The sequence below is a fragment of the Anabas testudineus genome, chromosome 1 (assembly GCF_900324465.2).
Source record: "Anabas testudineus chromosome 1, fAnaTes1.2, whole genome shotgun sequence".
NCBI lineage: Eukaryota > Metazoa > Chordata > Actinopteri > Anabantiformes > Anabantidae > Anabas > Anabas testudineus.
The window spans coordinates 13351742-13378939 of record NC_046610.1 but is presented as its reverse complement, the minus strand read 5'-3'; the positions used below and the strand labels follow the sequence as shown (position 1 = coordinate 13378939).

The 27198-nt window shown below is 41.1% G+C and overlaps 3 protein-coding genes across 4 annotated transcripts in view; 2 read left to right on the top strand and 1 right to left on the bottom strand.

Moving 5' to 3' along the window:
* Positions 1-1207: 1207 nt before the first annotated feature.
* On the bottom strand, positions 1208-6852 carry ppp2r2ca (protein phosphatase 2, regulatory subunit B, gamma a). Of its 2 annotated transcripts, none has more exons than XM_026360133.1 (10): positions 6628-6852; positions 5758-6131; positions 5249-5346; positions 4939-5122; positions 4568-4680; positions 4203-4380; positions 2673-2837; positions 2318-2487; positions 1867-1958; positions 1208-1524 (listed from the first exon to the last, which is right to left on the bottom strand). In XM_026360133.1, exons 2-10 carry the CDS (start codon positions 5819-5821, stop codon positions 1227-1229), a joined length of 1362 nt encoding a protein of 453 aa, XP_026215918.1. In that variant the 5' UTR covers positions 5822-6131; positions 6628-6852; the 3' UTR covers positions 1208-1226. The 2 variants fall into 2 exon arrangements, with proteins under 2 accessions (XP_026215918.1, XP_026215919.1); XM_026360134.1 differs by having other exon boundaries at positions 5758-5951.
* A 1390-nt stretch (positions 6853-8242) lies between these two features.
* On the top strand, positions 8243-11709 carry LOC113161384 (histone PARylation factor 1). Its single transcript, XM_026358933.1, has 8 exons — positions 8243-8318; positions 9095-9278; positions 9419-9605; positions 9830-9928; positions 10358-10511; positions 10699-10786; positions 10898-11070; positions 11413-11709. Exons 1-8 carry the CDS (start codon positions 8280-8282, stop codon positions 11545-11547), a joined length of 1059 nt encoding a protein of 352 aa, XP_026214718.1. The 5' UTR covers positions 8243-8279; the 3' UTR covers positions 11548-11709.
* Positions 11710-13329: 1620 nt separating this feature from the next.
* The window catches only part of LOC113162023 (ankyrin-2-like), a 61994-nt gene continuing 48125 nt past the window's right edge, over positions 13330-27198 (top strand). Inside the window, exons 1-2 of the mRNA XM_033325916.1 lie at positions 13330-13695; positions 26564-26665. Of these exons, the coding sequence (XP_033181807.1) occupies positions 13564-13695; positions 26564-26665 (234 nt within the window). The 5' untranslated portion in view covers positions 13330-13563. The remainder of the gene's footprint in view (positions 13696-26563; positions 26666-27198) is intronic.

The following is a 27198-nucleotide window of genomic DNA, read 5'->3' as shown; positions in this document are numbered from 1 at the left end:
TAAGCATAAAACCTTACAGTAATTTTACTAGTATCTAATATAGATTTGGTCACCAATCAGCTTCAATTAGAGAAAGTGTGACTGTCAATTTAAATAATTTACCCTGTAACTACTCTCTGTAGACTTTAGACAAGGGAAAGACCTTGATTCTGGATTCAAATCCACAAATACTTAATATACATAGCAAAACACTCAGCAGGTGTTGGTTTGTTCACAACTCCCTTCTCCACCACAACCACCAATACTTATATACAGCACATACAGTGCACACTCCTCCTTTATCACATCTTTGCCCTGAACAGTGTAAATCCACAGCATTTCTATAAATGAGATCTCAGGTTTTTACATTTTAGCTCTCAGGAAGCGAAATTGATATCGCATTAGAAAAAGAACACAGAATATTTACAGCTGACAGTAAAAAGAGTGTGTACGTTTATGTTACCTTTAGAAGACAAGCTCATGTTGCAAAGCAAGAATACTGCGGCACTGTGTTTTTGTTGGTGCCATTATTGCAAAGTGAACAGGGCAAAGATTATGGGTGAATTATGCATGCAATCTCCAAGAGCACTGCTCCAAAGGAGAGGTTGACCTGCTGTTGTCACCCAGTTTAAAAAAAAGGTTCAGATGCTGTGAAGAACTGTACAATAATACCACTCCCAACGTTCCACATGTGTGAAAATGCTTCTATTTACATGCACTATCTGGAAAAGTCCTTAGGAATCTACCGTCTAACCACACCAAGGTCTTCATGTTTTATGGCATAATTCATTCTCTGTTGTTTCCCCAACACTTTTTTTTGTCAAATGGTGCGAGAGGATGTTAGTTAGGAGTGCAACTTTGTGTAGTCAACAGCAGAGGTGTCCCCGCACCTCGTCCACTGCCCCCCACTGTGGGGCACTTACACAAACATCTTCAAAAAGTGGGAGTGGAGTGGAAAAACATGTCCTGATCAGTACTAGATCTCAGTATGTTGTGAAACCACTTGGCTTAGACTTTTCGTACAACTGTCCAACCTCCACGCCCATATATATTTAATAATCATATATATATATATATATATATATATATATATATATATATATATATATATATATATATATATATATATATATATATATATATATATATATATATATATATATATATATAAAATATATTTTAACACAGTTTTTCAGTGAGAAACAATAAAAACACTGTGTCTGCCACTTTCCATATTTCCATTGCTGTCACTGTGCCTGTGTCTCAGGGTTAACACGATCCTGGAAGATGTACAGGTTGTTGGTTGCTGCTATGGCAATGATATTTTCGGATGGGTGCCAAGCCATGTGCAGGATTTTCTTTGTGAAGTCCAGGCTATCAACGCCTACATCTCCACGGCGACGCTTACCACTGGTATATACACGTCTGGTCCGCAGCACAGCCCGAGGTTTGCTGCTTTCCCGCCATGCCTCCAAGGTTACACCTCGGCCTGTCTCCCTGTCAAACATCCGGAAGAAGCTGTTGTATGCCCCTGTCATGATGACACTGAGGAGAGGAGAGGAGAGGAGAGGAGAGCAGAGCAGAGGAGAGGAGAGGAGAGGAGAGGAGAGGAGAGGAGAGGAGAGGAGAGGAGAGGAGAGGAGAGGAGAGGAGAGCAGAGGAGAGGAGAGCAGAGGAGAGGAGAGGAGAGGAGAAAAACAAAATTAAATGTACAGGACTGACATGATGTCTGCAAAGCTTGTCTGTGAGATTGATTTAAATGTCGTGTATTGACAAAGGCGGAGCATTTAGAGAAGCACTGTAAGCAGGAATACGATGGTGCATCCCAGCATCCTTCACTTTCAAACGCACTTAAATACACTGTGCTTTGTGTGCCTTACATCTTACCTGTCCGAGCTGTTCCAAACACACTCAAACTTGTCGAAGATGCAGTCGTTCTCATACAGTGAGCACAGCTTACTCCTTAGATATTCATGGACCTGGTGATGATACAGCACACAGCACAGCTGACATCTTAGAGAGTTAACTGAGAATTATTGCATTTTGCTTTCAGCACTGGAAAATCTGGAGCCAGCATATGTTTATGAACTGACAAAACATTCAATAAATGACCTTGACAATATGCTAGTTTATAAAACTGTTTTTTTTTTTTTTTAAAGAAGCTCACTGAATGATCAGTTTATTAATAAATCTTAATATATGATACAGTAACATTTCCACTGATGGCCTAGCAACAGATAACTAACACCAAGGCAGAGACAACATGGGTCAATGTGTCAATACAAATAAAGGTAAGACTGAAACATACAGTAAATAAGGAAGCTCTGTGCTTTCTTACCTGGTATGTTTCCACAGGGCCCTTGTCCATATTTAGGTCCCACACCTTAGCGGTGAGGTAGTCTCTGGTCAGCAGGTAGCGTCCACTGTGGCTGAACTTAACGTCCGACACAGAGGAGATGATCTCTGAGAAGAAGGACCGGTTCCCTGGATCCTCAGGTTCCTCAAACACTGGACAAAGATAGACTAGTTAGGTGTGTCGCAGAAATTACCAACAAGTCATGCTTATGCTCAAGTATAAATACATCAAAGACATAAGACATTATCATATTTCCAAAAATGTGATCTATTCACTGTTACAGTCTCACAGACAGCATGCTTGATTGCTTGTCTCCAATCGCCAACACATTGCTCACGTTTAGTATGTTTGTCACAGAGTGCCGAGGATCTCATATCACAGAGGCGCAGGGTGCCCTTGCTGCTGCTGTACACAAACAAGTGGCAGTGCTGAGGGTGAAACTCTGCTGCTGTTATCACCTCCGTCAGATCCTCCATGTTGGCTGGTTTGATGTCCACAATATCTGAGAAGAGGTACCGTCAAAGAGCAAACATCACAGAGGCCGTGGAACCACATTCTTCTTTGAAGAGCAAAGCAACGCTAGCATAGATACCCAAAGTGTTATGATCATACGTATTTTATGCTATTCTTTGCAGGGAAGAGTGAGGGAAGGCACATAATAGGGTCCAATGAGGCAACTCCTCCCAAGGTGCACCCCAACTAACCCTGAATATGCATGCACACTCTGCTCCTCTTTCTCTGTTCTATTTGTGGTGGTCCTGTGAGGTTCAGTAGAAAGTGTACTGTTGAGTGAATTATTTAAACTCTTCTATCACAGACGCTGCTACAAATTTTCTAGGTCAGCTTCACTTTGAATGGGAAATCTCTAAATGCGCCCCATCCAACATTTTATAGTTCGCAGAGATGGAGGCAATGCACATCACCCTATTTGAAACATAAATCATCAACATAGACACGTGTCACGTTATTAAATACAGAACAAGGATGAAACTAAATATTTACTGTATATATTACAAGAGGTAAAATATTGTGTGTGACAAGTACATTTTGTATTTAAATTATAATTATAGTATAAATATACAGCACTGAAAGGTCAAACCGTGCACGATGAATTTTAAAAGGAGCTATTTCTTTAAAGCAGGTTTTTACACTCCACAGGAATCTACTCCAGTGAGCATGCATACACATTAGGGCATTTTGCCCATAAAACACATATTTGTTCCTCAGTCAACAATTTTAATAATAATAATGGCTAATACTATAATGCTTTACTTGACTGACATGTTCAAGTCATGCCTTAGGTTTGATTGTACGCTTTAGTTTATACATTTATTGAACTAAAACTGTAAAATTGTTATTGTTTTGCTCCCAAACAATGAGATAATATGCATTAATTTTAGAAAAGAAATCAACTGTTGATGTGAACAGATGGTAGATGTTTTCTTTTATTTATAACTACCAACTTTAATCATCAGTAGGAAAAGGCTCAGTTACAAACACTGGAGGTTTGCACTGTAGCCCCTTTTCCAGTCGTCTTTCATTGTTCTAGAAATAATTTTTTACTCATTATTAAAGTGCACTTTTCTTATTGCTGCTGCGGAAGTTGTTGTGATGACACACGGCGTCCCAGTGAGAAAGATCTATTCTATCTAGTCTATTTAGTACTTCTATTTAGTGCAGTTCTGGGAATTTTATACCCTGTGAAACTGAAGAGTCGTCCTCTAGATAGATTAAGTTACAACCAAAGAAATCCTAAGAGAGCTATAGAGTTTATATCGATAACAGAAAACAGTTTTTATCAGCACATTGGAGTTCAAAATTAAATCAGCATGGTATAAAGACAACAAATCACTGTAAGGAAGGATACTGAAGCTGCGGTCTGTGATGCCCAGGTGCCACATATTGATGCGGAGATCATCAGCAGACAGGTACGTCTCCCCGTCGCTGTTGACTGAGATGGAGTTGACATGGTAAGTATGTCCATTGGCAAACACTCTTCTGGGACGGACCTCCACCATTAGATCTGTAGGCTTCAGCACCGGCACCTTAAAGAATGAAGTTATGAAGGGACATGAAAAACAAGAAGACCAAACCAGGAGAATTAGGATAAGAGCAAAGGCACACAAAAGATGGACACTTGCCAGTCAATATCAACTTGATGTGTATCTAACTCACTAAAATGAAAGTGTCCTTATTCAGGTGTGTGTGTGTTTGTGAGTGTCGGGTTTGTACCTGCAGAGACGTGATGGTAGAGACATCCTTGAGCCGTCCCTCCTCATCTTTCAGGTTGTATCCCTCTGGTCTCTTGTCTCTCTCACTTACCTTCCACAGTTTAATGGTCTTATCTGCGACAGGCAGAAAGATTTTCACATCAGATGAAGCTGATTAAATCGGTTTGAAACAACTGAACGGGAGACATGGATCTGCCCTGTTTTCCACTGAATGTTTATGTGACAACTGTAGAAGTTGTTTGTTGTAGCCATTGTCATTGCCCTCAGAACTTAAAGCAAACCAGATCAGATCAGTTTTCTTTTGTTGAGTTCACTATTGTACAACTAATGTGACCAATTACGGGTAAATGCTGCACGTCACTCTTGTCTCACCATTGGTGGAGAGGAGGAAATGTGCTGCGTTCTGCTGTGGCAGCCATCTGATCTTGTTGATTTTCTCTTCAATCTCCAGACTCTTCAGGTAGTCAAAGTCTGGCTCGTGGCTCTGGAACGTACTGTAGACATTGTACTCCCCAGAGTCTCCTGTCTCCCCCGCGTCCTCCAATTCCCCTTTAGACTGCCCAGGGTCAACAGTGGAAAAACAAAGGTTTGAATGGACATATCTAAGTTTCAATAATAAGTATTTGGGGCAATCAACTGGCATAGAAACAGGATTATTAGTAGTATTATATATTAAACTGACCTCAGTCTCTCTTTGAAAGATGACCACTCGGCCACCTTTATCCCCTGTGGCCAACAGGTCCCCTGTCTGGTTGAACTCCACCGTAGAGATGACATCAGCTGTAAGAAAGAAAGGAAAATGGAGGCAAATTAAGAATAATGGTTTGAATGAAAGTATAAAAGGAGAGAAAGACAAAAAGATGACAGAATAGACAACGTGGGATCCGATAATAAGGGAAAAAAAGAGAAAATACACAAAATATATTAGATAGCATCTTGTTCAGTAAAGTCATATGTTATTTCTACTACCAGCTCGGCTCCAAACCACAAATCAACAAATGAATACCTAAAATTTAAAACAGGACAACAACTAGTGTTCAGCCATGTCATGGAGTGACTACTGTCATCGTCCATCGTCTTGTATCCAGCAGAGCAGGATAATGCACCCAGGAAACCGAAACGAATCCGCTCAATCACAGCAGCATGTTATCTGACACCACAGAGACAGTGGTGACCCGCCGTCTGTTCTACCTTCAGTGACGTAGTCTCGCAGGAAGGTGTGGTTGATTTTGGGGCTCTCAGCGTCCTCGCCCATCTGAAGCCGAGGGAGGGTGACCCGCCAGCGCGCCCGTCCTGAGGGGAAGGGTCCAATCCGTGCTCTCTCTCGCCACCCAGGCTCCGCCCATGCTGCTGGGGCCTAGCGGAGCGGCCTGGAACAAGGCATCCTGGGAAACCAGCCAGCAGGAAGGAGAAGAGGTGTGAAGAGGATATGAAATAGAGAGTGAGGAGAAAGAGGGATTTTTAGGACAAGGTAAATGAGTGAGAGGTGGAAAAAAAGGCAGGAATATAGAAAAAGGGAAGCGATGAGGTAGAAGATGTGAAGCAGGAAGAAGTGGATGGTAAAGCTGGGGGTGAAGATAGTTTTGGAAAGGAAAGAAGACGGCTGTCATTGGGCAGGCTCACAATACATACACATAGCATGCCAAGTGCTGTGACCTTTGTTAGACATTCAACACACTCATTAGTAAAGACACACATGTGCAGACACCACAAGGCCCAGTCAACACTACAGCAAATCCAAGAGCTGAAGAGTAGAGGAAAATACCCAACACCACCAGCAGACAAATACTGAATCTAAATCTGGCAGTATACATACAAAAACAAGCACAGGGTGAAGAGAGTGTCAGTGTGAAAATATCCACTGTAACATTCACCCTGCGTAGCTCTGGCACTGGTAGTGAATGCTCCCAGGGTGTGGTAGTCCTCTCTGCCCACTTTCCAGATCCCTGCTCTCGCAAGCACACACACAGTTCTCAAATAGATCTGAGAGGAGATCAGAGGAGAACGTGATGTCTTGCCTGTGCTGCAGGAGAGAGGGGAAACAGGCCTCAGCACACCTACCAGTCAGTCCGCCTGCTGCTGCTGCTGCTGCTGCTGCTGCTATTCCTGGTAGTGTGTGAACGTCCTCTGCTGCAGTGAGCCCAAGCAGGCCTGCGTGTCTGTCAGATGGAGAGGAAAAGGGAGAGAAAAGAGAGAGCAAGGATGGCAGCGAGAGGAGGAGAGGCAAAGTAGGAGAAAAAAAGAGAAAGAGAGAGGGATAACGAGGAGGATGGAGGTTCGCTGGCTGCTGATGCTGTGGAACTGATTCTGTGCAGCATCCAGCGTGTCATGGCAGCCTCCTCCTAGAGCAGCCAATCACAGCACAGCTGTCACTGGCGAGTCCACCCACTGCAGGTGATGAGGAGGAAGAAGCCAGCAGAGGGAGCAGTTAGACACAAAGTGGTGTGTAGCCTAACACTGTTTCTTTTCTTTCTTTTTTTAATTGGTACAATTTCTAAAATTAAAAACTGGAAAATGTGTAGAAGGCTTTATGTTCATTCACTGTTAAAGGTTACACATTACACAACACTGTAAGTGTTTCTCTGTCAGTAAAAAGCATTAGTAAAAATGTATTGGATTGTATTTCAATAGGGCAAACAACATGACAATGAAATAAACCAGAAACCAAACGATGCCATTGAAAAACAAATTTGTAATGTTTGGCATTAGTAAGTTATCATTTCATTTATTAAACTGACATGTTGCTCATTTCCATTTTTGTACAAATTCACACTGTGTAACTCAGATGGAGACCAAAGTTTGTATTTGTAGTAATGATATTATTCCATTGTTCATAAATTGTTTTTGTGCTGTTTTCTATGTGTAACATGTAAAACAATCCATGTTAAATCAAAACCTGGGTTTGACCCAATCCAGTCCAGTCAGGAGTTTAAATGGATCTATGTGGTTCCCTTTAATGAATAAAACTGTGGCGCCAGAATAAAATAAAAGTCATTACCTTGGTGCAACTGTTTCCACAGGCACTTCCACAAGCATCGTTCTCCACTCCTACTCCTTCCCTCTGTCACTTTAGTCTGCTTGCCTATGCAACATGGCAGGTGTTCCTCATGATTCCTCATCAGGTGAAAAAACTTTTATGGAGTTTTATGACTTTTATAGATTTCTTTTTTCTCTTAACGTGGTAAGGGGCTGGCCTGCATCCACTCTAAAACTCCGGAGTCTATGGAGCACAACTCCAGTAAATAGCATAGTTGGAAGACCACTCCAAATATATGAGCGTTTCAGCGTAAGATAGTTTGCACAAAATTGCTATGTATTATTATGGAATGTACACACTTCAGCAGCTGCAACAAAAGTAAAGTTTATACATAATGTCACATATTGGTGTGAAATAAGCCATCCTGCATAGACAGTATTTATACTTTTGGTGGGTAATTTTACTTGTAGTATTGCAACTTAGGTACATGATTTGAGTTGTTCTTTGGCCACTGTGACTTATCTTCAAATTGAAGGATGGATCGACCAGCATTATGTGACGACAGTGGAAGCAGAGGATGTGCAAATCTGCCCCATCAAGTCAAGACAGGCGGTAATTACATGATGTCCTTACCACCTCCGGCCTCTGGGGGGCGGTGATGCCCTTTAACGCAGCGCAGTTGCTGCTTGTTGCGGCCTGCAGAGGAAGACGCCGGCGAGGAGACAAGAGGAAGAAAATGACAGGGCGCGCAAAAAGAAAACCCAAATCAACACAGGTAATTTCACACCGTTCAGACCGCCTCTCTTGGTTTGCAGACATTTGAGTACGAATGACATGTTTACCATGTAAAAAGCTGCGTCGTGTGCGTTAATTAATGGTGGCAAACCCGTCCCTGTTAAACGCTATCGGCAGAAGTGTTTGTCACGCTGGCTGAGCAGCAGCGGTCAGACGACAACATGGCAGCAGCGCCGCAGACTAACTACAGCAGAGCCACAACATACACTAGTTATATCACAGCTGGTTTATTCCCACGAAAGACAAGTCACTGACCACGAGAGCATTTCTAGCTGGATAATATCCGTCAGCTAGTGTTGATGTTAACTTCTCTGACATGCTGCAGGGTCGATGGTCGGTGTCCTGATCCCACAAAGGCCAAAAATCAAGTGCTATAATTGCGAGAAGTGGTTAGCTAGCTAAGATGATGTTTAAATTCTACTTACAGCTGTAAAATGCAAAACAGACAACACAGGGCTTTAGGTCTGTTTGTTAATGCTACACCTTAACTAACACAGCAACCTCTATGAAGGTCATTTCCAGCTTTGTGTTGTTAATTAGAGGCTTTGATCCAGCATAACTGTGGTAAACTTAAATCTGTTATTCTTATATCTAGTCCTCACTCATTAATATAAATAGGACAGATGATAACACCTACTAGTATGATTTGATGCCATAAAACTTGCTGTGTGACCTTTGTATGAAAACAAATTACTTTTATTTTGATATAAGAGATTTATTTTAAGAAGCTGATTCTCTTAAAATACATTTGTTTAGGAATCGGGTGCAGGAAATGGGGAGTTGAAGAAAGTCCGCACTGAGGAATCTAAACCTGCTCCAATGTCGGAGGTGGATTCAGAGCAACGTGATGAGATGGTGCGACTGTGCAAGCTTCAAATGCCAGAAGATCTGTACCACTTCTGGGATTTCTGCAATGAACTCTGTCCTGACAATCCCCGTGGTATGCATGCTACTCTACTCTTGATCATCATTAACACTCAATAGCTGATAATGAGAAATGTTTCATACCTTTCACTGATGTCTGTATGTCAGTTGATTTCCCTATCCATGTGTTATTTTTATGAATGTTAATCTTCACAGATGCTTTGAAAGACACACTGGATTTGCAGCTGGTCGGTCCGTTTGACATTCTGGCAGGAGCTCACAAAAGTGCAAAGAATCCCGAGCCTAACTTTCACCTTCACTGGAGGTATTATTATGACCCACCAGAGTTTCAGACCATCCTTAAAGGAAGTGAGGACAGCCAATATCACATGGGCTACTACAGGTATAGTAGATACACTTTTTGCAATATAAAGTCTGTGAAGGTAGTTAATTAAGTGCCAATGGTCAATGCTGTAATGTCCACCAGAGGATGTAGCCCACTAACAGTTGTTATATCACCAACAATGAGAGAACACAGTCTAACTATATCTCTTATAACTATATCTCATTTGCATTAGTTGTTCTGATTTAGCGTTATTGAATGTCATTGTTCCCTAAATCTACCAGAGACACTCCAGACTCCCTCCCTTCGTTTGTCGGGGCCAGTGAAGCTAAGAAAGGCTGCACTATAACACAGATGGGGGACAACTTATTTGCTGCACTCTTGTAAGTATCACAACATACTCATCCCACATTTACATTTTCCTAATATGTGGTAAGTTTCAGCTGTCTAATTAAGAAATAACATTTAAATGGCAGAATGAAAAATGCTATTTAGTATGTGCAGAATTGCACAATGTATGGTCTGTATTAATTATCAGCACAATAAAGGGTATTTATCCATCTGACATGGGAAGTTATTTTCAGTTTTACAGCAATAATCACCACTGGGCAGAAAGCAGAAGTGAGATTTATGCATGAGGTAAACAGGCTAAAAAGAGTATGTAGAGCTGGTAAACATAGATGAGTTGCATGTCGTGGTGCACTGTTGCATGGACTATAATGTTCAGTAAAGTAACTGTAAACTGTTTGCATACTATTTCTTTTCAATTGCTGTCAACTCACCCACTGCTGATCCTTTTATTCCACCACCAGTCTGTATCTACTAAGGAAGAGGAAAGAGAGAAGCAGCAAGAAAGCAGGAGGAGATGCGTTGGAAAGCTTGGAGACAAAGCTGAGAGACAGGGCAGAGACTCTTGGCTTTTCTCTAGAGCAGAAGACCAAAGGCATGAAGCAGAGAGACAAGAAGGTAACTTACACATTGGCACAAAAAGTGGCATTACCTACTCGTACTGAAACTCACTCTTGCATTCTACTCATTTGTTGCTTAGGGCCCTCGAATATAAATTTGAACCTTTGGAGTGTATTTAAATTAAGTATTATGTACAGTTGTGATTCAAGTCATCAAGAGTAATGAAAAACATGTTCTGCCATAGGTGGTCACCAAGACTTTCCACAGTGCTGGCATTGTTGTGCCTGTAGACAAGAATGATGTAGGATACAGAGAACTACCAGAGACAGACGGTGAGCTTTTACAATGTTTATATAGTTCATCTAGGGATAAACATTGACATTTGTGAAAGGTGTCTTAGCCACTTCTCTCATTTATCTGCTTCCACTGTCCTCTGTGTGCAGCCGGTCTCAGGAAGATCTGTAAAGCCATTGCTGAAGCACAGAATGATGAGGAGCGCGTGAAAGCATTTGGACCCCTCCAGGAGATCATCACGTTTGTTCAGTTTGCCAATGATGAGTGTGACTACGGCATGGGTTATGAGCTAGGAATGGACCTCTTCTGTTATGGATCCCATGTAAGTCTCATTAACAGGTGAATAGGAGCACTAGCAGCTCTCGTGGTCTCTCTACTACCCGACTTAAAATATGGACATTGAGATAGGATTAGTTTCCAGCATGTAAGTGCATGTTTCAGTTATTTGGGTTTTTTGTTTTAGTTTTTTGCCAGAGTGCTTCCTCAATGTTTTAACTTTAAACTTTAGGTTTACAGAAGAGTTCAAATGTGATAATTGTGGGTGTTTATGAGGAGTTTTGGAACCACTGCTTTACGCTCCGCAAAGATCTAATTGTTGAACAGCCACCAACATATTAGTTGACAGAAATGCTTCTATTGATAATTGGTTTCTTGTCTTCCTCAGTATTTCCACAAGGTCATCAAGCAACTCTTGCCCATGGCCTACAACTTGCTGAAAAGAAATTTGTTTGGGGAAATTCTTGAGGCCCACCTCTCAAACCGTAGCCATGATGATCTGGACCAACTCTCTGCACATTAAAAAGACTCAGAAATCAATTTCAGTTCTAGTTCCAATAAGCTTTTCCCACCATGTGTCCTCGTCTTCAGTTGTTTCGTCATTGTTAATGTGTCTTGGTGGTTTTGGTGCTGCTGCCATTGATTGGAAGCTATTTCACGGTATTGTGTTTGTAAAAGGTAGATATCTAATAAAGTATTTTTTTATATTTTTACTTGGTTTTTTTTATCCAAGGTGATCTAAGTGAATCCTTAAGTGATAGCTATTCCATATTGATATTGAAATTGATATTGAAAGGGATTTTGACAGTGTTGGGTTTAACTTGTAATAATAGAGATAGAGGGCAGTGTTGCATTTATAAAACATGCATCAGGATGCTTGTTTTTAACAACTCTAACATGGTAACTGGTGACATGGTAGCACAAGAATTATTGCTAAAGTCAGGCTGTGTTGAAAGGAAAACTTAAAGAGCATCTTTAAGCTTTTTACAGTGTTTAAGGTTTAAGACCTTGCAAAATCTAACAGTCATGCAGCTGACCTGTCTCACCGGGGGCAACTTGGGGGTTCAGCATCTTACCCAAGACACTGTGATGAGAGAAGTCGGGAATCAAACCGCCACACCTATAATTGGTAGATGACTGTCATTAAGTGCAGCTCAAAATGATGGCATCTTAATTTTATAATGCACAGAAAGAGAAAAATGCTGACTTGGCTCTAGGGCTTAAGTGATTTGATGACATACAAATTGATTTTGGAAAATACAGTAAAAAAAAAAAAAGTTAACTAAAATAATAAATGTCTAGTCTATAGACACTTAAAGACATGATTCTCAAACTTGACCTGGTCACGAGATTATGTTAATATTTGTAAGGTATGAAATAAGCCACTGGTTCCCATTGAACCTGGGATTTTGGGGAGGCTCCCGGGAAATTTCCCAATTTGCTTAGTGGACAATTCAGACTTGATGAGGAACCTCTCAACAAAGATTTGGATAGAAAAGGACTTAGATCAAGAAAAGTCTTATGTTATTTATTTGTTGTCCACCTCATTTTCCTTGACTCAAGTCCTCTCTGGTTTTTAAATGTCTCCAAGACATTATTATTGATTTTGTCCTGTCAAGCTCCATTAAAATTGTAGTTCAGTGAGGAGACCCAGGCCAGAGAGGGGGCGTGAAAATACTAAGAGGCAGATGACATTATGAAAGCCCAACCCAGCAGACTCTGATGTGAAAGCTCTTTTTTTTTTTTTTTATAATAATACAGTTTTTATTTCATTTCATGGGTGACTTTTAACTCTTCCATCTGAATAGAGTACTGAGTAGTACTGCTGCAGAAGCACCATTGGGGGGTGGTGAAAAAGCACTACCGCTTGAGGTGCATTCAGGTACCGTCGGTTAGTCGGGAATTTTTTCTTTTGGGTTCATTCTTTGACGCTATGTGAAACGCTGTTGTAGAAAAATAACTAAGATTTACCAGCCTAATTACAGTTTTAAGTGATGTAGAGTAAAAAGTAATTTGACAAAACGCGTACAAAAAAAAAAAAAATCTAACATTCTTGCTTTTACTCTAATTAAGCTCTGTCTCCATGACAGGTTGTTTTTTGACAGTGGTGTCAATAAATTAGTCGTTTGTGCGTTATCTTTATTTTTCAAATCGTTCGTCTCATTCAAGTTTCCGACTGTCCTTGAAGCAGCATCAATCCTGCGGAGTTTCGGGAAAGCGCATCGGAGGCGCGTTCACATGTCAACACACATCCTACACACGCAGACTACAGCGACGCACCGGCAGCATCCCTGGACGCACGGAGCGCTCGTTTGGCTCTGACAGCCTTGAACAATCACCGTTTCAGCTTTGGGGGAACGTCTGATCGCGGACTGACTCTGACGCCGCAGAATGATCCCGGGCCCCGCTGCCGAGCCTTGTGGACTCTGAGGCCCTGCACAGAAATCCACCTTGCACCGGTGAAAGGGACCCTGACTGAGCGCGTCGCCCCCAGCAGCAGCAGCAGCAGCAGCAGCAGCAGCAGCCAGCCCGAGACAGAATGTCAAGCAGCCCCGAAGAAAGTCACTCCAGGGGCGGCGGCTCCGACCGTGACTTGAAAATGGCCTCATCGAGCAACACATCCCCGGAGGGTGGACATCCACCACCTCTGCACCAGAACCGTATACGGCAGGTGGGTGTCTGTCTGTCCGCAGCCTGCGCTCCGCATCGACTCGTCCAGCGAGCCGCGTAACGAGCAGCGCAACCCGCTGCTGCTGATGCTGCGCGCTGAGCCACAGCAGCAGTTAAAGGCGTTGCCGTTCCTCAGCACATCAGCGCTGGAGATCACACAGGTTTTATTTGATGTGACTAAACCGCGGTGAAATTAGCTTTTGCAGATGGTATTTTCTCTTTTATATATATATATAAAAAAAAAAGATTTGTTTTCATAAGATGCTTAGACTCATATGCTTCACAGGGGGGTGCGATAGTAACCAAATAGGCCAATTGTGCCAGTTGTTATGGCGGTCAAAATAAACAACCAGCAGGCCTGTGCTGACTGTCACAGTCTGCAGTGAGACAGGTTTACAACTTCACATGTACCGTGTGATGCTTTGCTGGACAGAGGCTGAGGATCCCAGATGGGGACATCTGAGGACCATTCGTCCTGTGACACATTTTTCCTCTTTAGTGCACGGATGCTCCTGGATGATTGGAGTCAAACACTGGTAGTTTCATATGCTTTCTTGCACACAAGCTCCCCACTTTAGATACTGTCCACAATGTGTGCTTGTCTGTGGTTGTGGTACAACATTAATTCATTGTCAGGTGGAGGATGTGAGTGCTTTTGCCCTGCATCCCTTGCTCCTGGGCTAGTTCGTGTCCTTATGTGGACTCAAATCCTGATAATTTGCCTCTCGTCTTCTTTCCGCGTCTGTAAAAAAACTCACACATCCCGTTTATGATGAGTTTGTTTTGAGAACTTAATCTACAGAAAAATCTACTTCAGCTCAACAGGAACATTATAATAGTGCATTCACTTATATGTACAAGTCTGATTTGTAACAAAACAAATGTTTAAGTGGTACCATGGAGCATCGACTGTGTAATGTGTGTGTTTGAGTATTCAGTGAAAGTGAGTCAGGAGATGGTAGATGGTTATTTCCTGCCTCACTGCACTCTCGGGCTAATGTGATTTCAGTAATGGACTGTAGTGCTACATGTACGCACACATAGACACACATAGACACTCTTCAGCCTTTTCTTTTAGGGTGGGGCCATTGAGCTTAGATTCTTGGATGCTGTCAGCAGGAGTTTTTATATCATCTGCTTTGAAACAACCTGCTCAAACAGGTGTTTGGCAATTCATGATTAAGTGAGCACATTGTGGACAGGGAATAAGAACAGCTGGGTGTTCTTCTTGGTGCACAGAAATAGGATTAGCTGATTACCCATAGGTCTCCCCGACTTGTGATGAAGGTACAAAGGAGACTTCTCCGAGAAAAAAGCTGCGTTCTATTAAGTCGTCTTTGGAGGCTAAACTGGTAAAACGGTCACACTCTGTCATGCCTGCAAATCCTCTAAGTACCTACCAGTATACAGCCTCACACAGAAAAGCACAGTTTTACTTCTCTGTATTTGTCACTTTTACTAACTTAAATGATGCCATTCATTTGTTATGTTTAATATTCATCTTTCTTTTACCTCTTTTTGTTCTGATCGGACTCTTGAGTACAATATATGCACAGGGGGCAGAAGTACACAAACTCTGACTTGCCTTAAAAAAAAAGCTACACTAGGAGTAGATACTACTACTTCAAATGCATCACTCAAGTTGAGAATTGACTTTAACTAGAATAGAAGAAAAGGGCTTTAAACACTATCGAACCTGATGCTGTTGATAACGTAATGAAGTGTAGGCCGGATTTGTTCCACATGAGCCAGGTGAGAAGAATGTTATTTTGAAAAATTGTCCAACTTTGCTTTTCTTCCTTACTCTTTAGTTAGTAGCAGTGAAAAGCAGCTGTTGGGTGATACACACTGGTGAAGCAAAACTAAAGTAAAACCAATATGAAAAATAAGGCAAAGGAAAAATGAAAAGTAATTCATAAAACAATTACAAAAAAACATTGCTGGTAAAGATCATAAAATGCTAAAATGTAATCACTTCCTGTACTACCAGGTGGTCCCTAATTATGTAGTAGCTGCTTACTTAGTCTTAAAGATCTGCATCTGCAAAGTAACTGAAGCTGTTAAAATAATTGCAGGTACAGCAACACAAAATGGAAACACTCAAAGTACAAGTAGCTCAAAATAGTGCTTTAGTACATTACTTACTATCTTATTAAGTGATAACGCTCAATGTTGAGCTGGATCTAAATCCAACAGTAACAGCTCTACTTACAGTAAGGGAGACAAAAACTGAAAATGACAAAGGGATAGGCCGCTGTGAAGCGAGGCTCCTACTTGCACGTCTAAAAATACTGCCTGTCTCTCATGTGAATGTCCTGGAGAAAAAGAGTTTCTTCCCAGCCAAGTGCCTGTGTGTTCATGTCTCTGTGCTCACTGAACCGGTGTCACTGGGCATTTACACGCTGCTCTGGGTTGGTGTTGAGTGATTGCTTCCCGCAATCTGCTTTCTCCTCTATCTGAACAATACAGAGACTGCGTCATAATAAACCATCCCTCTGCCTGTGCCAGTCCGCTTTCCTGTGGTTGAACAGTGGGTACTTAGAGCTCAGTTTGCTGAGATACTAAGTGTAGGGCTAGATTTTATACCCACTGCACTCTGATATTGATAATTTGAAATCTTTCTATATGCTTTGCTATAAGCTTACGTTTGGAACAGTCCAGTTTTACATCTAGATGACTTGTGTTCAGTGCTAGGCATCTTGACCTAGTTCTCCCTCAGTTCTTGGTAGAAACACCCCCTTTTGAAGTAAACTTTTGCTGTATGACTCTTAATTTCTCTTCCCTCTTTACTCTACATTCTGTCCCCACTTTCTACCTGGCTTGGGATCCATCTTTCCTCCTTTTTCAGTCTTTTAGTCTTTAGCCCAACTTTCTCCTTGATATGTTTCCCTCCAAAACGTCTCCCTCCCTGTGTACCCTTCGTTCCTCTTCACCACTAGTCCCTACTCTGAAGGCATCATGTGCCAAGGGGTCAGATTTCACTGCAGCCTTTGACATTTTCATCTCTCTCCTTTGCGTCTCTCTGTCTGTGTCTCCTCTGCTTCTCTGCGTCTGCCTACCTATCTGTCTGTCTCGTTTTCTCCACTGGGAGTGGTATGATGGGATTTTGCAGGAAGAGAGTCCTAATGGAGTCGTGGCCTTCATTGCATTACCTCTAGACAGCTACAGCCACACATACATGCACATAAGACCACAGCTACTATTTCTTTTACTGTTTGATGCCAGGACTGTTTGACTAACTGGGACCTCTGTGGGTGCAGTCATTCAGTGTGTATACACACACATGCCAACACACACATACAGGAGATACTGTAGCACTACATAGTTGTATTAGCAGTATTTGCCCTTTTACACAGAAAAATACCATAGTACCTGAACTGACGGTTATCTAATTGTTTACTATGAAATACCTGCTTGGTACTGCGTTGCGTTGTTGTGTACTGAGTATGACATGTCAGTCAGTTACACTTCATATCAGCAGATATATGCTGATATATGATCAGCTCTTTGTTTCTCTTTGTATGGGATGTATTGTGATAAAACAAAATCGAGTTACCCAGGGCAACATTATTAATTGAGTTATCAATTAATGTAATGCATTATTTGATTTGTAAATTCATAATTTAATCTCTAAAAGGTTGGAAACAGTTAAAATGCCTGTTATGTCTGTTCCCAGAGGGGAGATTGCAGACTGTAGAGTTGAAACAGTCAGTTAAGCAATTAGATTAACTATATTGATAATAAATTAATCCTAAACCAGCTCAGTAAATGTGAAAATCTTTGGGTTTTATTCATCATGTATTTAATATTTTTGGGTTTGGAGCTTTTGGTCGGGTAAAACAAGCTAATTGATAATATACTACATTTACTTTCCTTGGTTAGATTATTAAAACTTTCAGTTCAATCTAGAACAACACAGAGTTATCTTTGCTGTGTTCTAAAGAAGCGACTGAGACGTATTCATATCCCACTGAAATTAACCTCTAGAAGCCGCCATCCTAGGTATGATGACAACTAACATCTGATGCAACACAGAAGCAAGACTCATATGATGTTACCTGTGTGCTTGCACATAAGTTTACATAGTGTGTTGTGGTGATAGGGTGGTAAAAAAAAAGAGCAGTGGTGTCCCTGCCCCACATCCAAAATCCTTATGGAGGCTCAGCAAGTCTTTATTTAGCTGCAAACAATGTTCTGACACTCTGTACCCTGGACCGAGCTGCTTGGTAATCAGAGTACCTCATAACTAGTTGGTCTAGTAATATCTGACACCATCTTACCCTGGCCTGTATCACCCTGATAGATACTTTGAACGACGACAGACAGCACGACCGGATGAGTCATAGCTAGTCATCATCGTCTCGCTTTAGCTGCTTCGGTTAAAGGCTGTACATAAAAAAAACTGGGCAAATTTAAAAAGTACAATAAAAACTTTCAAGGAATCTAAAACTATTAAAATGCATCTCTAAACAAGGAAGGCTGTAGAACTATTGTGTTGCAGATGCTTCCTCTGCAAGGTGCCTGAAGATGCCTTCTTTGCCAGTCATGCTCCACAGAGGAGAGGTATTTTTCGACTGGGGGCAGTGGGAAGCATTTAGATGTTAATTATTCATTATAGCCTTTTATCTGGGTTTCCCATTAGAAGGAAAGAGAGAGAAGAAGGTGTGGTTGGTGATCAATGGACTTCTCAGAAACTCAACTCTAACACCGTTGTGTAAATGCAGTCTCTCTGTGTGTGTGTGTGTCTCCTGACAAGCCTTTCCTCCTTTCCCCCCTTTTTGTTGCCTCTCTCATCATATTTGAGTTAAGGCAAAGCAGGGTCATTATATCCCAGAACTAAAGTGAGACTACTAATTAAAGGTTTCTTCTACTCACATCTGTTTTAGTTTGTCTCTGAAAATATGTTTTTCCTGTGTGACTAATAATCTGCTTAGCTATTTTCCTCTCTTGAGTCCGGCAGCATCACTCAGTACTCCTGGTATGATTGTTTACGGCAGTGAAATAACCACATCACCCACAGTGTCCCAGTACAATCCCAGAGTTTTCCAGACACTGATATTGGAGAGAATCTGCAGTGGGATTGTAGTTTTACTGGAATATGGTCGAGGTCTCTCTGCCGTCTCTTTAACAGGAATGGAAAACTGATGTCATATCTTCCTGAGGGACATGGGAAGCACCTCATTTTAGAGAAAGCTGTACATTAGGATGACAGCCACTTGCAAAGCAGTGGGTGTGATACCTGTATCACGCAAAGGCAGTGACTTATTGGTTAGGGTTGCACTCATCACATTTTGCTTATAGCTTTTACCTTCCATCACTAGCAGGAAGTGAATAATTAATTTACAGTCATAATCAATTGCTTACTCTGCATTTCTGGCCATCTAGAGTCTTTTAGCGTGCTCATAGTTTGTTTTCCGAAAAGTGGCGTTAAAGGCTGTAGTGTAATGTAGTGAAAAAACTGCAAGCTGAAAGCAATTAGTTAATGTAGAGCTGCTGTCTGCCTGTAGGCCTGTTGCTCATCTGTAAGTGGAAGTTGGGAGTGTCGTCAGTATGACAGCAACACTACAGGATGCTACTTGTACATTAGAAACCAGATGTCTCCAGTTGTTCTTATATAAAGTATGTCTGTTAGTGTGTAGAGGTGGGACAGCTTTATTTCAAACAGGGCGTGGGCTTCTCAACTTTCTCTCCTGCCTGGCATCATCGTCTCAGGACGTATTATGTGATTGCGTCAAGGTTATATGTCTCATCTATGGTGCATCTCCCCATCTCACCCTCCCCAACTGCGTATCGGCATCATTACTCACTGTCTGGGTGTGGCCCGATTCTTAACTGGCGGCATTGTCCACTTGCTATTAAATTTGACTGTGTGATTTGGTTTGGGGACACTGAGGGTGCATGTGTGCTGTGTACTTTACAGCTTTGACCTTTGTTGAGCAGCGAAAGAGGCTGCAAAATGACTCGGCGTTTAAACTGAATGAGCTGTGAGCTAATCCATTATAGCCTCTACTCTGGTTTTTGTTCATTCAGTCACTGGGTCAAGCAGACATGATTTATAGATTAGCAGTTTGGGCATTTCCAATAATTATACTGGTCTGTGTATGGTACTAGTAGTAGTGTAAGAACCATTTGTACAGAATGTTGGTAGATTTATAAAGACGACACTTTATATTTATAGCTTGAGAATATGTTGATAAAAAAGTCGGCTTTCTGCATGTGTTGTCTTTTTTTATGAAGCCATGTTGTTTTTATTATGAAGCCATTGTCTTAAATAGAGTAAATTGCAGCTTGTGTTACAAGTGGCATTTACCATAACTGACTGTGATAGGCTAAAATCATACCAAAACAAATGTTGTTGTTTTCCACCTGGTGGAGAAATCCACCTATTTACCTTATCTATGTGATTTAAATGAGAAGATGTGGACATACTGTCTGCATGTCTGTATGGAAAGGATGGAGCCAGTGCAACAACTTGATTAGCCCAGCATTAAGACTGGAAGCAGAGGGAAACAATTAGCGCAGCTCTCTCTAAAACTCCAAAATCCACACACTAGCGTCTCTTATACTCACAGGAGAATTGAAGTATTTCACCTAAAAAAATATACATGTATTGTTTCATTTCTTATTTCTAGAGGTGATTTTGTGTTCAGCATCTAGTGGACTTTAGAATAATCTACAATATTTAATAATGCACTTGTGTATTGCATGTGCCTCTATTTTAGTAGCAAAAGTGCCTTCTTCTCCATTTTAGCAGAAGCAGAATTCACTGCTTGAAGCAGATAGACGTAAACAGAAATGAAAACTAGCATCTCTCAATGGGCAACATTTGGGAGGAGTTAAAAACAATTGTCGTCGATAATGTACGGGCTTCTAGAAATCTAAATGAGTCGTCAAACATGAATCTGAGATCCACTGTATGTAAGCTGGCAGACGCTCACCGCTGGCAGAGCTCCACTAGACAGCACTGTGGCACCATTAGGAGGGGGACAAATCATAAACAACAGGAGCAACATCCAGAACTAGTGCAGAAAGAACATCCAAAACAAACAATATATATATATATATATATACATATACAGAGAAGTGAAATAAAAAGACATGTGCAGGGATATGGGTGCTGGTCTCTGTGTCTATCTACCTAATCTGTCAATCATAGAGTCCTAATGGGTCATATAAAAGCCTCTGGATCTATAAAATGGAAAGCAGACCATTAGCCCCTCCGCACATAGGAAATCCACTAAACCAAGAGAAACAAGAGCTCACATCACCTCAGTTTGGACCCCTGGCTCTCAATGTAATCTGACTCTCACATTAAATGGACACACACACACACACACACACACACACACTCTCTCACACACTCACACACACACACACACACTCTCTCACACACACACTCACACACACACACACACACACTGACCCTTCCTTCATTTATAATGCATTCTCCTAATCCTCATTATCTTGCATGAGTGATGGCAGAAATCAATAGAAATCATTGATCAGTACATGGACACTGAAAAGTTCATAGCATTAACAAAGACACTAAATGTACACACACATACACACACACACACACACACACACACACACACACACACACACACACACACACACACACAGAGAGAACTTTAACGCTTTAATGTTAACAATCTCTCTGTAAGAACATTGTTTTAGGATCAACTAACATGATAATCAATAAGTGTATGGATCTGGTCTGTTAAATCTGAAACTTGAGTCGTTCAGTACAGTGGGAGATGCTGCTTGAAATTCAGATCTGTTCGCACTGAGCAGTATTTGTTATGTTTATGTGATCATTGAAGTACCTAAAACTGATATGAACCACTGCAAAGCTGAGATAGTTGAGTCAATCTAAGATTTGACTATGCTGCTCCCTAGGCTTTAAACTCTGAATTTAATTATAGTTTAATTTTTGTATATTTTATTGTTGTATTTTATCTATTGACTTTTAGCTAAATTATTATCTATTATTGACTTATGAGAGGTTGTGATAGATGCATGTGTATGACTTGTTTTTATGTAGTTTGAAATGTTTTGCTGCCTGTCTTGTCGAGTGTAATCTAAAAAAATGTAATCTCACTGACAAAGTATGATGAAGAAATAAATGTTTGTTTGTTTTTGTTTGTAATGTTAGATTGATGTTATAATATGTTATAAATACATTACAAAAGGCATTTTAAGTAATGAATATAGAAAATGGAAACATAACTTATTCCCTGTTTCACCAGCAGAGAGTGCTGGAGGAGCAGTGTACACGTTTATTCCATGTAACTGCAGCATTATCATTGAACTGAATGAAGCACTCATTTTAGGGCATTTTAGACAGCGCTACAGCGTGGAATGATTCAGCAGTTCTGCCCCCATTCATGTTTAGTAGCAAAGAGATGTTGCAGATGTTGTTGTTGTTGTTGTTGTTGACTGATCCTGTGGAAACGTATCTGCCAGAATGTGTGAATAGAAATAGAGATGAGATAGTGTCCCTGCTCCTAATGGTGAAATGTCAAATGCCCAACATAAGCTACACTTACAGAGACAGGCCTTGACGTTATGGACGCACACACCCACACACACACACACTTGTGTGTCAAATCATATTCCATCAGCCACCAGTCCTGAGGGCGCAGTGCAGTTGAGATTGAGGCTGACCCACTTTTTACTCCCAGAGGGGGAAGCCTGTAACTTGCAGGTGATTGGGAGCCACTATTATGTGCTGACTGGACCCCCTCTGGACCAAGTGGAGTGTCCCATCTTCTCTACTGGTTAGCTACTCGTCACTATCCTTCCTCTTCCTGACCTCTCTCTGTGCATACCAGTTTTATTAGAATTCTTTCAATTATTAACGTGCTTGTGTTTATAGCCTTGTTATCGCGCCTGTAATACACCTTATGTTCCCTAGTGTAAATGCATAAAGCCTTTAACATAATGTTCACCTTGTTATTACGTTGTACTTTATCTGGGAAATGAACATAAAAATAATTTGAGACTAAAATACTGCACATCTTTTCTGCCTTTCAGTTCTTTAAAAGCCACTTTGTTCTTTCTTAAAAAGAATTATGATCACATTTAATTTTGTTTGCAGTAAAATGAGAAAAACAAAGAATCCTATGTAGGCTAGCCTTTCTGATAATAGCCTTGGTGAGATCACAAAATGGCTTTAATATTCCCCTTATTTCCCCTTCTGTCTCCTTCCTTTTGCTTGTGTGTGTCACTCTGTCTCTCAGGATAGAGTGCAGCGTTTCAGGGAGAGTGACTGTGGCTGTAGCAGTCAGCCGGCTGCTGGCATGCAGCCTCACTAAACCCCTTACACAAAAACACTTTCCTGTGACTGTAACTCTCATACACATATTAACACAAGCATGCACGTGCACACACACACACACACACTTTTGTAGCTACATCTGTTCACATGAAACAGGGTTTTCACGTACATCTGGACTGGTCCTTTCCGGGTGCGGGCGTGTTTGAGTGTGTGTGTGTGTGTGTGTGTTTGGATGGGTCTTGCTTTCATTACTCTCAAACTCCTTTTCAGTCATCCTCTCGCTGTTTCTCTCATGCTTGCACATACTTTGCATATATTTTTGTGTGGACTTTCATTCTGTTTTTGTGCGCATGTGAACATCAAGTAGCATCCTGACTGATTCTCGACCCTTTACAAGACTGAAGAAAACGACAGGACAAACAGAAAGGGAGGAGGAGAGGATCATTTTTGGAGCCGCACTACCCTTTTCCTTCATTGTCTTTTTTTATTGTAGTTGACGAGAGTAGATGAATTCTAATTTGTAAATGGTTTATTTATTTCTTTATTGTTTGGAAACTGACAGATTTTTTCATCTGCAAAAGCTGAGTGGAGGTACTTAGTGTGTGTTGGGGAAGGACATATGAAGATTAACAAAGTCAAACTGTAGCATTTAGCAAGAGACAATAACATAGACAGTTGAAGTCATGGCTCATGCTGCAGCCCACCTGAAGAAAGCTCGAGAGCTTGAGCAGCATCCAGAATACAGAGCTCTACAGAAAGCCAGGGAAAAGAGAAGACGGCAGCGGGAAAAAGCTGAGCGAAAGCGGCAGGTAAAAGCCACATAATCCTCTGACAAAATCATATTTACAAGTTTGTGTCATAGATCATGCTTACTACTATTTCAACAACACCTGCTCTAGCAGGCTTAAGCGAATACGGCAGGCACTGGTGTAGGACACTGTGTGAGTTAGTGATGCACAGATGTCAAAGTGGTTGACCATGCATGGTGCATTGGTTACTCTTCTGCAGTCTCAGATGATTGATCATGTAACGTTAGGGAGATGGGTGATGGTGGAATAGGTGACAGATGTGAGGAAGGCTCAAGCTCAGTGGAAGGTTGCACGCCGTTGGTATTGGACCACAATGTTCTAATACCAGACAACAGTGCAGTATTGCATACCTAAGGTGCAGCTCATGTGCAGTTATAAATGTTAGTAAGCCATTAATAAAAGGTAAAGGGAAGCCATCCACTAAACTAACTTCTCCATGCCATCTGTAAATATCTTAAATTTTTAATCCATCAGGTCTGAGGTTACAAATGTTAATCGTCTGTTTATTAATGGTTTTCTGCAGATTCCCTGCAGTTCTTTGTCACAAGGTGAACAGTCATACTTGTGGATAATGTTTCACAAACTGCCAACGTAAAAGCTTTTCTTTCCACACTGGTTCTGGGCACTAGAAAGAAAATGACCTGTGAGTGTTACCTAGTTTTCAGTGAAAAATATTGCCATACACTTAGTCTTTTATTATAGGGCAAGATAGTGATATAAAAAAATCACCAGTGACTTGTGTACACAACTGTCATATTCAATAGATATTTGATTTTCCTCCTGTATAAGTATGCATTTGAGCAGAGAACAGTATATAAGCCAGCATCCTTCATTATGCGGCCCTACTCTGATTCAATCTACATAAATCCTGTACAGATACACAGATTATAGCTGGTGCTCTATCAGTCTAATTTGTCTTTGTGCAATATGTTTGGCAGAGAGATAAGTGAAGGCAGAAGTGACTAAAAACCACACTGCAACATTGGCACAACCGCACACCCACAAAATTTTGAGAAAGAAGAAAATAAAATCAGTGCGTGTCTGGCACACAGAACTGTCTGTTGGACTGTTTAGACCAATTTGGTTTAATCCTTTGGATATTTACAGTCTGGGTCATTATACAAAAGAATGCCACATCCAACCTCATCCTAAACCAGTGGACATTTATAATATGAATTTAGCAACAATATCTGAAATAATGAATGTGATATTTGGGATAATAAACTCCTGAAACCCTACTGTAAACATGCAGACAAACTTGCTGCTTGTCCACAAATCATGACATTGTGTATGTCCCTTCAGGGATGACTGTCCCTTCAACTGATACTATAGAAAAGTTAGTGGAATTTGATTAGGATACTGGGTTTAGGGTAGACTTGTATCACTTCATCAAGAGCCTTGGTGTTCCTAGAGAGCTCCACAGGCCTCACAGTCTCTGGCCCGACTCAAAGCCAGCTGTCATGCCTCCCACCCTAGGCACATACAGCGAGGGGTCAGTGATATGGTAGAATGGAGGGTCAGGAAAAGTAAAAATAGCCAAGGCAGGGCAGACAGAAAGGGTTAAATGTTTATGGCCACAGTTGTTATCCTTCAGGGTGAGATGAGAAAAGTGGGCAGAACTGGGCCTTAGCTTGCGCAGGAGAGCCAGAGGAAACTGAAGATGAGCTTTGGCTGACCAAGGGATAAACAGACATATTGTAGAGTGTGGAGAGAGTGGTGGTAAAAGTGAAGCAAGTGAGACTTCATATGTAATTAAGTTTGGATAGAAGACATGGACAGATTTAATGGATTGCAACATCGATTGATACTGCCAAACGTCGGAAAAGTGGACTAGAGAGGCTCTTATCGAGGACATAAAGTGGGAAACTGCAAGCCTTGGACTTTGGTGGACCACACAGCGCCTCAGAGTTGTAAAGTGAGGTAGTCTTCTGGTAGCGTGGGTATAGTGTTGACAGATTTGGAAGGTAACCATGGGCAATGCAGCAACGTGCAAGGCCTGTGGATCAAGTAAAGCTTTAAAGACCACTGGGAGTGACAGTGATCTAAGTCAACACACTGACTACTACAGGACTGCTGACTCTGGATCTGAACTTGATGGGTCATTGGTAAGCAGTGGAGAGGGAGACATGGTTCATTGTCTTTAATGTTTTCTGTTAGGTATGTTGCACTAATGAAGTGTCCTGCCCCTTCTTCTGTACGTGCCTGACGGACATGCTACCGTCTTATAATCTTATAATATCTTAAACTCCTCTCCAACTATGACATGTCTGTGAAGGAGGATCAGGGATTCAGTGATCAACAGTTATTTTGATTGTTAATTAAAGTCATTATTCAAGCACATGTCGTCATTCTCACCCTCTTTTCTGTCTTATGTGACAGTAAATTGAATATATTAGGTTTTCTGTGTAATGGTGGAACAAAATAAGCATTTAAGTAACTGTAGGAACTTTTGTTGTCCAACTTCCATGATTTTTATATTTCACTGATTAAACGAATAATAACAATATTAATGCTTGTCTGCAACGAAGAGGAAGACGTGACCCAATCCGGTGGTTTGATTCCCAGTTTGTTTGTTTGTGTGCTGCATAAAAAAATGTTTATGTTACAGTACTCTTTAACATACATAAATGTGGTTTGGTTTCAATTACAATATCCTTTATACATTTAACCTCAGCCAGAAATGTCGAGCATATACCTGAGCCTTAATGAAACTGAAAATTCGAATCGTATTTTATTCTTGTTTCTAATTTTGACCTTGTTTTTTGTCTTCATCTCTTCAGTCGGACAGCAACACCAGTTTCCTTCGGGCTGCCAGAGCAGGGAACATCGACAAAGTCCTCGAATTCCTGAAAAACGGAGTAGACATTAGCACCTGTAATCAGGTAATGAAATTCTTAACAGCCTCAACACAAGCTGCATCATGTTCTGCATTTTGCTGTATGTTTATGACAAGCATTGTTCTGTTTGTTCTTTTGGACCTTTTCTGTAATGTGTCTTCGCTAAGTGAACGATCAGCAGTGGTTGTTTAAAGCGCTGTTGCTGTTTGAATTATGCTCCCTATAGTTTTATTAGCCGGAGATTACTAGACTGTGAACCTACATAGTTGCACCATATTTGCTTCTGGAGTCAAGTTTGATTGAAGTTTCGTTTTACACTTCTATCAGGTGAAGCCATGATCTTGTGTCTTTCATGTCCGTTGTAAAGTTTAACTGAAGACTTCCTTCTTCCTAATCGTTTGTTCTGAATACACAGAAACATGCTACTCTCACAGCTGTATTACAGAGCTGTTAGGGAGTCTGCCTGTCAGGCCTCCTGAACCAGTTTTTAGTCTGCTGTGTCATGGTGGCACAGTACAGCTGAACTAGGTCAGCGCATGCCTTAACCTCCCAGACCTCACTTCAGACATTATAACCAT